At 40.4% G+C, this 13,355-nt stretch overlaps 1 protein-coding gene across 7 annotated transcripts in view; it reads right to left on the bottom strand.

The window, feature by feature from the left end:
* Positions 1 to 1,566: 1,566 nt before the first annotated feature.
* The window catches only part of RNF13 (ring finger protein 13), a 47,926-nt gene continuing 36,137 nt past the window's right edge, over positions 1,567 to 13,355 (bottom strand). For all 7 annotated transcript variants that reach the window (XM_083442919.1, XM_083442925.1, XM_083442924.1 and 4 more), the window contains 2 exons: positions 4,513 to 4,593; positions 1,567 to 3,037 (listed from right to left, as the gene is read on the bottom strand). In XM_083442919.1, the coding sequence (XP_083299045.1) occupies positions 2,667 to 3,037; positions 4,513 to 4,593 (452 nt within the window). In that variant the 3' untranslated portion in view covers positions 1,567 to 2,666. The remainder of the gene's footprint in view (positions 3,038 to 4,512; positions 4,594 to 13,355) is intronic.

Genomic DNA, 13,355 nt, shown 5'->3' on the forward strand with positions numbered 1-13,355 from the left:
AGTAATGACTTTACTATAGAACCTGTTAGAACCACTGGGCCAGGGAGGGTTATTATTGGTTAACTTTATATCCCACCCTGCCTCCCAGAGGAGCCCGGGGCGACAAAAGCACGAGTGATAAAACTAAGATATTTAAAAACATTTAAAGTTTATATGCAGTGAAAGATGCAGTGCAGAGCTACTGGTGCCCTCCAGCTGTTTTGGACTACCCCTTCCATAATCCCTCACTATTTGCCATGCTGGCTGGAGCTGATAGGCATTATAGTCCAAAAATCTGGAAGGCATGTCAAGATGGGCTGCCATAAGCTTTCATGGTGAAGAAGCAGGCTCTAGTTTATGAATGTAAGTCTTTGAAATGCCACAAGACTTTTGAAATTAAGGGCTACAATCTATATTATTACTGCCCATTAGCTTTAATAGGGATACTGTGCACTGAAAGCTTTAGGACTTTAGTGATATCGTATATTTTGTAAGCAGGTTGAGTGTGTATGCATGTGTGGTGGGGGAGAGAAGAGTCCTTCATCTAATGATTGTTGACTCATTTGTGTGTCGTCGTCCCCCCACCCCACCCCCACTATCTTAATTTTCCTCCAGTCACATTGAGTGACCTTTCCTCAGCTACCACAGTAACACAACTTGCAGAAATGATTTCTCAGCTGCTGTGAGAAGACTACTGACAGCGTTTGCATTTCTTTTAAGTTGACAGAGGCTTCCCTAAGACAGGATATTTGAATATGATGAGGGCATTGATGCACTAAGGCTAAAGAGAGACTTATATTTATGTGTTGTTTTTTAAAAAAACTGCACAATGCCTAACACAGAAACTGCAACGAGTAATTTAGAACTGAGCATATTATAAGTGACAAACATATACTGTTCATTTTCTTGGTTTTATATTGGTCACTGGACATGAAAAGCAAAATATGCTTTTCAATAGGGCTCTTGATTTCAACAGGCTTGCACAAGTAATTCTTGATGTGTTGTGCCCTAAAATCTATTTGCTGCAATGTGAGTGAATACTTATGCATTCAACAGTTGAACTAGGTTAAATCTTCAGCAGGTAATATGGTTGATGCCCACAAGCATTTCCCAAAAGTTTACTTTATTATCCTGGCTCACAGCTCCCACTGACTGCAGCCTCTGCACCATTTCTTGCTTGAAAATAACACAGAACAGCTATGTGACACTCACTAAAAACAGGAGGTGGAGACTCCAGATGTTGCAGAACTGCTGCTCCATCACCCCTTAACCCTGCCCATGATGGGAGTTGGAGTCCAGCAACACCTGGAAGGCCACAGTTTCCCCATTACTGTTGTAACTACTCAGAGATGGCAAAGTGATAATGGGAAAGTGTCTGTTCCTGGAATGCTGCTGCCTGAATGCCACATAGAGGCAGGGAGGGCTTTTCTTACTGCATGAACACAGTTTCTCGCGCCTCCCCCACCCCCCTTTTGCATATCCTCTGGGAAGATTGCTTTTGTGGTTCTGTGTTCACAGCATTCCACTACATTTTGGTTCAACTGCAGTTTTTAAACACTCGGTTATGTAGTTCTTTCACATACAGTATTAAAGTGGAAAACATGTTTTATTAACATCCTTTCAAACTTTCCTATACAAGGCCATATAAAAAAATCTCTGCAGTTTAATTATACAGAAGTGTGGCTACTTTCTACATAGTTACAATTGTATATAATTTATCTTTTTCCATGATATACTGTAAGTAGAATTCTGTTAGATATTTATAAGCACTCATTTTTCAAATCCAATACTTAATTTTTCTATGTGCATAGTTGTAGCAGACTAATGGATCTTCAAATGCTCTGTATAGAGGTATATATGCTTTGAGAATCAATAGCACACACACAAAATTCCATATTTCTATATGTGGTGTGGCCTGATGGTGCCTTTCTGCATTGGTCCCCACCCCTGTCTTAAGAATAAACTGAGTTGCTTTTAGCGAAGTGTGCCACATGAATACATTTGTATCCTGATTATTTTCCTCAGGAGATGTTTAAGCCTAAGTGATGCTGAAACTTCTTTCACTACTTCCAGCAGTTCTTGCAAGCACAATAGGATAATGGGAAGGGCAGGCAAATTGCTTTTCTACGGAGATCAAAGCCCATCTCCCTCATCTGTTGGAGAAGCTCTTGATAAATGAATACTAAAACAAGCCTACCTTGTTCTTTCATTGAGAACTAGCTGTTCTAGGAAAAGCCCTCAGACACATACCCATATACTTTTTTTGGTTGGATTTGCAGGGTAGAACGTACCATACATGTAATAAATAACGTTGTCAATATAACCTCTGCTTACCAACACACTGTAAGCAAGAAAAAATATTTACTGTCCTGGCTAAACTCCATTTTAACAAGGTGCTGAAATAACATCTCTTTCTGTGTGCATTGTCGTCTCTAGTGATGGGAGTGCCCCATGTTACTCATTACCATTGTGAAGTCCAGTTAAAACGCTTGTCTTCAAAAGACAAATGGGAACAAAACAACAACAACAAAGAAACCTGTAATGAGATCAAACTATATAGAACACTATATGAACAGCTGCTTCTACTGAAGCAACAGCAGGGTCACAATGTGCTTCCCTATGTATGTGTACATAAAAGTAGAGCTCTCTGGACAGAGGAGTTCAGTTAACACCATTTGTTCTGAAGTTCAAACGGTATTTGCCATTCTGTAATCCTGTTCATCATTGGGCTGTAGCTGGACTACTATACTCTCTTCAGTCATTCCATTCTCTGCATCGCTACTGTCGATATCTTCATTGTCGTCGTCGTCTTCGTCCTCATAGTCTGAAGACTCGGTCATGTTTGGGTGAGAATAAGACTCTGACAGTGCCCCAAAGGACTGAGTGCTGACGGAAGCAAGCGGCCTAAGCAAAGGAGTGTTCTCGGAGACTTCATTTTCTTCCTGGCTGTCCGTTTCAGAGTCTGAATCTCCCTGGGAAGGGACCACTTTCTGTTTACAGACTGGGCATGTTTTCTTGGTTTTAGTCAACCAGGGATCCACACACTTGCAGTGGTATGCTATTTGGGGGGAAAGAGAGAATCACTTAACTTCATCAGTAGTTTTAGAAAGAGGGTGGTTTATATTTCATGATAAAACATACACAACACTGCCCCAAAACCCCTACCTGTTCTATAGCAGGTAGCTTAGTGGGGTCCACTCCCCCCCCCCCAAAAAAAATCAACCATGTGCTGCTTAGGTGTTATCCTCAATGGAGGAACAGCAATAGAACATTTGTCAAGCTTCAATTAATTTTGAAAATAAGGGGCTAAAGCTGAATATTAGAGGACATTTACAAGCAGAAGATTTTGGGTTCAAGTTTTGGCATCAGTGGGTAAGACTGGGAATATCTCATTTCAGAAATTCTGGAGAGCTGCTGCCAGTCAGTGTGGATAATACTGAACTGGATGGACCAAAGGTCTGACTTGGTATAAGCTCCCTTGTACCAAATCAAATAATTAGTCCATCTAGCTCAGCATTGCTGCTACTTTTAGAAGCCCTCTGGAAATCCCTGATTGTTCCTGTACAGAATTCTAGGTGGCACTGGGTATCAGGAAAATACTTTTGTCAGACTGCTTAAAAGCACAAAGTGCTGTATAAAATTAAAAGTGAAAGGGGCCCTGTCTGCAGCTCTCAATCTAATCAAATGCATGTACTGCCCTCATTTAGATGTATACTTCAGCCTATTACTGAGAAAAGTTATTCTGGATTAAGGCAGACATAACACTGTCAGTCTCTCAGGTAGCAGAATTAATCAGGGAGGGAGCAAATTATGCAAACACCACTTTCTAGCTGCAATCAAGGCATTGGTGTGTGTAACACTTCCTAACTTTTAGCTGACCTACCTGTTCAAATAAGTAAGCATGCATAGATTTCCTCAGATTAGCATTTCCAAATGCAAGTAGGAAATAGCATATTTGAATGTGGCTCCATTCCCATATTAAAAAGAAACCTCACTAGACAGGACTTCTATCTGGCTATTGCTGTTGGCCATTGTTGTATGCACTCCTTGAATTTGCTACATGACTTTCCTGGCATGCCAGTTTTTTCATAGGAAAGGGTTTTGACATGGGAGAGCAGTCAAACAGAGCATATGCATGATCTGGCATATGCATTTGGCAGTGGTACAGACTCCAGGGGAGGGGAACCACCTGCTTCTTTGGATAGTGTTGACTGCCATTAGCACTGGGCTGCCTGGAAAAGTTGCCATTCCATCTGTGCTTTTGCAGCAGTCTGCTGAACAAATACAATTTTATTTGTCCGTTATAGTACTTTAAACTATTCTCTTGCTTAACTCCACATACTAAACAACCTGTTGAGTAGATGAAAGTAGGAAGGGATGGTTTTTTCCAGTTTTATTATTTTCGGAAGTCCCAACAATACCCTTGTATTTCACTGTGCATCTTGGACAACTAAAAGGATTTGTTAACAACAACACAGGTTTTGATTTCTTATTCGTTGCATTTTTACATCAAGCCCAAATGAAGTTACTTGCCATGAGAACAAGGAAGGATTCTGAGCTTGTCTCCATCCTCATATTCATCCAGGCAAATGGCACAAACATCATATTCATCTCCTGCAGCGGAAAAAAATGGAATAAAAGTTGCATTACAAAAATGGAAACTCAAGTATAAGATAGAAAACTGGCTCTACGGGGAATTTCTTCTCAATCCTGCAAGGCTGTTTTAGAATGCAGGACAATTAATTTGATGAAATGTTGTCTCTTTTGTTTTTATTCTATTACTGTGTCTCATCTCTTCTTCATGTTAAGCTATTAATGCTGTTTTCTCACATTCTTACAGGGTCACTTTCCATAACATTTTCAAATACTGCTAAATGCAGGCTTCTCTCATAGAGTAATACTGAGAATGCTGAACCTTTGTATTGTCCTTGGAACTTCCAGAGAGTGCTGAAATCTCTGTATGAAATGCTGGAGCCACAGCCAGTCAGTATAATAATAAAGCAATGTTTCAAGTGGGTTTAAGGTAGCTTCCAGTGCTGCTACCCCAATTATGGTAAGGTGTAAGAAAAATGGGCGAGGATGGGCCCAAAATGCAGTAGAGAATAGTCATGAAGAGAGCCCTGTACTGAGATCTGCATAACACTAGGCTGCAAGGAAACTAGAGCTCTTGTTTCATTAGACGATGTTTCCGAGCTGCCTACAATACCAAAATTATTTTTGATCTTTTCTCAGAAAGAGCAACGTGTATCATTTCTAGTCCTGGAGAGAAACTATAATTGTAGAGAGGTTAAGCAATCTAAGACATCTTAATATTTTTACAACAGAATAGTAATTTGTTAATTGTTGGAGTCATGATTCTTAAAATTATTAATAAATAATAACAACATGACTGTGTGTGTGTGTGTGTGTGTGTGTGAGAGAGAGAGAGAGAGAGAGAGAGAGAGTATATAATATATACATAAATATAAAAAGCAACAATATGATGAAAATACACAATTTGAAAGGGAAGATACCTATGGTGAATTTATGTTTGCTTAGATATTAATTTATCAGGTTAGATGATTACCCTTTGGAGTTTACTAATTGTTAATGGGAATAGTTCTGATTCTTTTAACATGGTAAGACCAGGAAGTATACATCCTTGTACCCCAAGCCAGCATTTGTTATAAACATCCAAGCTCAGACACACATACACAATTCCTCTGTATACAATAGTTCTCCTTTCCCTATTTATTTCAACGGATGTGCACCTGACAAATACATGCATGGACTTGTTCAGAAGCTTTGTGTGTGCATCAAAGTGCACACAACACTTTGCATTGGGTGTGGTTTTGTATTTTGCAATGTTTTGTGTAACATGGGATGGAAACGCCAAAGCACCTTCCAGAAACTTGTCTGGCAATCGTAAAAGAGTTGCAACTGTATGGTGTGCCGGCACATACTGCTTCAAAGAAGAGAGCACTGGTTAGAATCAGAATTGTAGAGTTGGGAGGGACCATGAGGGTCATCTAGTACAACCGCCTGCAATGCAAAACTCTTTTGTCCAACATGGGGCTTGAACCCACAACCCTGAGATTAAGAGTCTCAAGTTCCACCAACTAAGCTATCTGAGCAACACAAGCAGGGGCAGCAGCCCCTAGTAAACCTTATATTGCTAAATACCTGTACAGTTGAAGTGTTTTAAGATACTAACAATGGAAGCCATGAAAATAAAATTACTAAGACTTGAACCATATGAGGAGTTATACAGTATTGTGAAGTCAGGCAGATGGGCCAGTAATGGACAGTAACAGGATAAAGGACAATCCCATTTGAAAGAATAACACAATTTCTAAATGACAGAATTGTACTTATATTACTTTAGTTTATAATAACACAAACCACTGTTTTCTTCTTTGTCAGCATCCTTAATATGACTTCCATGATAAACTATGTTCAACATTTCTTCTGGTTTAACTATACCTGTTAAACCAGTTATATGAATTTATGGAATTCTTCCCAATCTTGCCACATAAGGTTTACTTAGCGTAGAATTTTCAGCCTACCCTAGGCACCTTCAAACACCACCTTCTCCCAAAATTAGTTGTAGGTCTCAAAACCATGAACCCCCTCAGAATGGCTTCCCTACTGAATCCAACAGACATGATCAGTGTCTCTCTTCTTTTACTTGTACAGACAGAGCCTTCTGTTAAAAAGGTGGGCATGCGATGGAGACACCTGGTACAGAACTCAGCAGCCAGGCTGCTCACTGAGACAAAATTGCCTAGCACTTAACACCAATCCTGGCCTGAATGCACTGCCTACCAATTGGTTTCTAGACCAAAGTCAAAGTACTACTGGCTTTGGCTTATAAAACCTTCTGCAGCTCAGGATCCTAACACTTCAGGGACTGCCTCTCAACACATGAACCTACCCAGAACCTACGGTCTTTACCTGAGACCCGTCTCAAAGTGCTCACTCCAAGCAAAGCACAGAGGATGGCAACACAAAAATGGGTCTCTCAGCTTACTGAATGCTCTCCCCAAGAAGGCCCACCTGGTACCATCACTATGTGTTTTTAGGTGCCAGGCAAAACATTCTTATTATCCCAGGCTTCTTTATCTTAATTTTCCTATATTACTTGTGTATTTTAACTTGTTTTATCCTTGTTTTTAGGGTTCATTTTTTTGCAAGTCTCTGAGTTTCAAAAAAAGCAACTAACAACAGCAACAGCAGTCTCTACAAAGACTCCACAAGCTCTGTCTCGATAGGAAAAGCTGGCTTCAACAGAAAATGCCTGACCAAGTCATCAGGCTCTACATCCTAAATGCTAAGAAATGCAGCACATATAATAAAAGAAAGGTCTGATTCTCTTCCCTTACTACTGTGAGACAGGTGTAAGGCCATCCCTGCACAATACCTCTCATGCCAAATGCAAGCGACCAAGAACAGCCAAGAACTGTTGGCTCAGAATTAAAGCAAACATCCAGCGAAGGAATAGCTGGATCTCTCTCCCTTTCTAAAAAGTTTGACTAATTAGCCTCATCTGAATGCAAGGAATCACACAATGCTTTTTCTGCAAGCAGAGTAGGCTGCAGTTGAAAGAAAACCCAGGAATGCCTAATACCAAGATTACAATCCTCTGGAGCTGCTGCTTTACTTCCCATCCAAATAAGTACTAGGAAAGCCCTGAAAGGTTAATCCTTTAGCATCAACAGGGCTGAAGCTGTTGTTATTGGTGCTAATGGATTTTGCATTACTGTCCTGGGAAATCTTATCTAGCAACAATCAAGCCATTTTTATTCCTCTCTTGCCAAACCTGACAAAGAGCCAATATGGGGCTAGAGTTGGCCATCACACAAGTTTCCCTCTGTAGGCAACACCAGGGATAACTCAGGCTTGCTCTGTCTAGACGCCAGCATACTCAGAGCTACCACATTGTTTCAAGGAGCTTTGAAGAATAATTAAGACTGAAATGTGCCCTATTCCCCACCTCCCCCAACAGGCTTAGAGGTTTTTTCCTTTGGTCTTCCTACGGGAAGTTGATACAGTTTATATGCAACTTAGCAAATGGCATTAACAAGCAGTGAAATATTAGCTTCTACCTTGATGCTTTTGAACTAAAGCAGTTTGAGCGGGGAGGGGGTCACACTAAAGATGGCTGTTTTCCAAAATATCTATAAGAAACCTTGCACACACTGAAAAGTGGCAAGAAATATGTCTGCCTGTACATACTAAAAACGTTGTGTTCCTTAACAACATGCACGGGGGGGCGGGCAGGGGTATGGCTCACTCAAGCGCAAGCAAATATGCAAGGAGAAGCAGGGAGGAAGGGCACTGCCAAGTCTTAATAGTTTTGAGGGCGAAGGTCTATAGCAGGAAGCCTCCTCCACCCCTGGAGACTCTGCCTGCCATTTAGAAGCCAACTCAATCCACATTCTATTTTTTGTTGCCCTTTTCTTCACATTTTCCAGCTCTTCAGTAACCTTTTTGAGGTACATGACCAGAATGCTACCCAGTATTGCAGCTCAACCATAGATTTGAGTAACAGAATCATGCTACTGGAAGTTCTGTTCTCAATCTCTTTCCTAATGATGCCTCACAGGGAATTTTCTTTTTCACAGCTGTTGCACATTAGTTGCATTGAGCAATCTACTACAATTCCAAGGTCTCATTCCTGCTCAGTCATGGTCAATTCAGGCCCCATTAGCATTTCCTTGAAGTTACGATTTTTTGCCCCAATGTACACCACTTAACCATTGCTTTTTCTGAATTGCATTTGTGATTTTAATGCCCATTTCAGCCAATTTGGAGAGATCCTTTTGGAGTTCCTTGCAATCATCCCCCCCCCCCAATCACCTTGAACAATATGGTGTCATCAGCAAGCTTGGCCACCTTACAGATCACTTCTAACTCCACACTATTTATGAACAAGTTAAAAAGCAGAGGTTCCTAAACTGATTTTTGGACGAACCCATGTCTTACATCCCTCTGTTGTAAGAACTGTCCATCCCTGCTCTCTGCTTCTTGCTCTTCAAGCAGTTACTGATCCATAACTCCTAAGCTCACTTAGGAATCTTTAAGAGACTGTATAGAAAGCACATTGAGAGTCTTAAGTATACATGCTGTACATGTGCTTATTGACATTCTCAAATAACTCTTAAGATGCTGGTTAGATGGGTCTTATTCTTGCAGAAGCCACGCTGGAATTGCCCAGTGTATTAATTTAGTAGATGTTTGGTCCATGTGTTCTAGATGATGAATAATATGAAATAATAAATGCATGTATTCTGCACCTCTAACCTGGCAGATTAGGGAAATATAAAGTATGCAACCATTATTTGAGAAGTAATGGCCATTATGTGATTGTAATAGTATGTACTGGTTATAGGAGATGGGGAATTAATGCCAGCAAGTGGGATGAATGCTGAATCTGAGCTGAAACTTTTAACATCTGATTTCACAGAACTTTGCTCACAAGCACATTACATTAGAAAGACAAGACTACATTTATCAAAATATGACTTCCATATATATATGTGCTTTGATTTGTAAAATGAATTAATGAATGTGGCGGTCTACTAAGACCCATACCAAATCCTGCCATTTGAGAACTGCTGGTCTAAGTGGAGATCTACTCTATTTTTCACACACTCTCTCTACTCATTTCACCCTCAGGAAGTTAACATTTCATATTGAAAAAGATATTTGTGGTTTCTCTGGCTTTTACCTTGATGGAAAAGAGTGCCCCCCCCCCGGGGGGGGGGGTGCTAATTCATCTTTAAGATTCAGATGCTCTTCCAAACCTGTGAGAGACTGAATGAATTGAGTTAGATGTGATTCTGCCTATCATGGAAGACCAGAACGAAGAGCTCTATGCTACTGTCTCCATCAATAATAGATTCAATACAGCACCCACTCAGTTGATTCCACAAAGGCCCCTTGATCAAATATTTATCACCTTTCCAGCGGTTTGTACAGTTAAACAATAATTTGGCAGTGTGTTTGAGTATAAATGGACTGCACCTTAAATGTCATGCATTGGAGAGCTCCAGTGTAATTAATTAGCATTAGCAGTTAGTAATAGCCTTTACAATAAAAAAAAAATGCAGTTGTTTACAAGACTTCAGGAAAAGATGAGCAAGGGAAAGCAACAGAATAATCCAAAAGCTTTCCTTAGAGTTACAGAAGATTTCTGGGTTGTCGTCTTGCCTCCAAAGAACACAAAATATCAGTGTTGTAAAGCCTAGTCTATTTGCTGTTTTAAAAAATCAATTGGCATTGGGATTTATTTTTTTTATAGTAATTTGGAATGTGCTTTCCATTAGGAGAGTGCAAATATTCAAATAAAGTGGAAACAAATAAAAATAGTATGTGCCTGAGGACGTTCAGCTGGCACCCATCTCAGAAGCCTGTGGCTGTGTTCATGGGGACAGCTAATACAGCAGCTTATATGTGCCTGAAATTAGTACATAAAACAAGAACTGCCTGGAATCTAGCCATTAACTGGTGGCAGACCTGTCACCTTGAAAGGAGCACTACTCTTGTCAATGGTTAGACAGGGAAGAGTTGTGCCCTCCAAATACCCTCGCAGCAGCTCTGGCTGTTCAGGGCCAAACGAGATGTGACATTGGGAAGTGTGTCATGGGATCTCCTGCATTTTTTATTTTTTTTTAAAGTTTAAAGGTCACCTGATCAGGACTGCAGCACCAGGAGGGGTATGTAACACATTATTCTATGCCACTTTTCTGATTAAAATCACAACACTCCAAAGCTACTATTTGCCATGTAGGGCAAAACATGCAAGTATTTACAGCGCTATTAAGTCAGCATTTGCCCCGTAGAGAGAAAAATACCATATGGGCACCTGTGTGGCAAATAGCTTTGTGGGACTATTTTCATCAGAAATATTCTCTCCCCCCGCCCCCAAAGGCTGAGCATTTGCAGTGTGCCCCTCCATTAAGCCCCGTGGATGTTATTCTTCAGAAGTGCTTAGGAGAATGTGCTTCTTCCACGATAAGCAGTGTTATTCCACTCATATTTCAAGTGTTCGTATGTGTGCCTCCAGCAATATAAAGTACCAGATTTTTTAACTTGAAGAGCCTTACACCTTGTCTTCCTTCCCCCATTGCTTTCCTCCTCAATCAGTTCTTAGGCAAAGGGTTGACTTCCTATTCTAAGCACCCAGCAACAGCTTTAAAGATTTAACAGACTTGCCTGGCTGTCAAAATCAGCACTTACTCTAGAACTCAATTCTATATATAGACCTGTTACAGTTATATGTGCAAACTCGTGACAGCAATTTGAGGTTTTTTCTACAATCAAGTGACATATAAATTTTGTGAAATAAATAAATAAATAAACAAACAAACGGTACACTTCTCAGAAAGAGGAATCTTTCATCTCCATGCCTCCCAAATTTTGGAAAAGGTATGTTCTCATGACATTTCTATACCACTTCACATTTTGAGGTACCTCCACATGGCAGCAACACAGGCAAGTTGACTCTAGTTGTCAGATCTCTGCTAATGGAGGAGGTCAATTAAAAACTGGCAATACCTTAGAGCAAAGGTTTGATCAGAGCAGTCTCCAGGTTTGAGGGGACCCTCAGCATGGGGCTCCCTATGTCAATGTGGCCTCCTAAACATTAGTGGGTGACCCTGCTCCTATTCATTTCCACCATGACACAGTGGCAGATGGGCAGGCATATAAATGAAAGGACAATGACTGCACTCCTCTAAAGAGCATAAGGCAAGCTGCCATTATCATCACTCACAATGCCCTGCAGTGAAATAGCATTATGGTGGGCAACTTTGAGCAATTGCAGTGGGGGCTGACTGGAAAACAAGGCCTGGGTCAGCAGAAGTCAGCCTCAGCAATCGTCCAAACATGTCACCTGCTGACATCAGCCTTGGGTATGATATTGTGGCCTATTAGATCTCTTCCACTTTTATGAAGCAAAGCAAAAAGCAACATGCTTACTAAACACATACATGGATACCACAATTCTACCACACCCCTCCCATGCTCCATAAGCAAGGCATACTGGCAAACCCAGTAAAATAACATGCAATACAACAAGAAGAAAATAATTCTCCTTGCATATTTGTCCTCTTTAATTCATCTCCATCAGAAATCCTTATCAGGAAAATAAATTAACACTCCTTTCTATTAAATTTTAAGCCCGAGAAACAAAAATATTCAGCAAATATCAGCCTCATTATTTTTTTATGAGAAACTAACTTTGTATATGACACTGTGCACTCTTTTCAGCTGAACATCTGCTTTGCAATGTCCTCAATAATGGAAGACGGCAATCAAGGGCGAACAGCAAATAGGGTGCAGCTCTGCCCCGAAATCCAAGCCCATGTGTAAGCCTCATATATTCTTCATGTTGCCAATGACAATGTTGTAGTTATCTTAATGTCAGTGAAAATCTCCCCCTCAGTTGTTTGCATGCTACAGGTTAAGGATGAAAGTCCAATGAATTAGGCAAAACAGGTAGGGCAAAAACATTGGCAAAAAGATACATACTCTTCCTCCCCAAGAACTGAAGGGCTTCATATTGGTTCATTGAATGTTGGAGTTGGGGAAAGGGTTGCAGATTGTGCCTGACTAATACAGTTATCACAGTTGTAATGGAAAGGAGAGACTGAAGGGAAACATGAGCCAATTCAAGCATAAGCCTTCAGTTCTTGACCTAATAACTGATTTGTAAAACACATACAACAGTGCGTATACAATGATTAAACATATTTCCTTTTTTCAAAAGCAAAAAATCAAGACTCCCGTGTCCTCATGTGTCCAAACTATTAGGCTACATTAGCAGTCAGGTCATACTGCAACTGGCTCACACACAAATAACTGCTTATGCAAGCTACTCATGCAAACAATGCTCTGTGGGAGTCTGGGACTTGCAAGCGATCATGGTCGTGCTGTTGTAAGTCACAGACTCACGGAAGAGGAAGCGCAATCACACAAAAGTTTCCTTTTTTAATATCACACTGCTCATTGCTCTTACTCGGCTACAAGTGATCACCAAAGAAGCTCATGTGAACAGGCTACTTGCACAAGTTTTAATTTTAATTTTTTAATTAGTTTTAAAATACACAACACTGATCTGCAACCAACGAACTTGCCCAACCCACATAAACCAGTTGCTAGTATTAAGGTGATAATTATGTTATTCTTTCCTTTCCCCTCCCAACAGTAATGCAACATAATGTGTAAGTACAGTCCAGGAGACTCCAGAGGTGATTCAATCTGTCTATACAGATGATCAGGAGCACAATTAGTATATACAGAATCCCGAAGATCATATTTGTAAAGATTCAGCTGGCAGAGTGTTTTTCAACCCTGTGCCATTGCATTTCTACCATATGGCATAAAACTTTTTG

Source organism: Podarcis tiliguerta, assembly GCF_965153285.1.
Source record: "Podarcis tiliguerta genome assembly, chromosome: 5".
Classification (NCBI taxonomy): domain Eukaryota; kingdom Metazoa; phylum Chordata; class Lepidosauria; order Squamata; family Lacertidae; genus Podarcis; species Podarcis tiliguerta.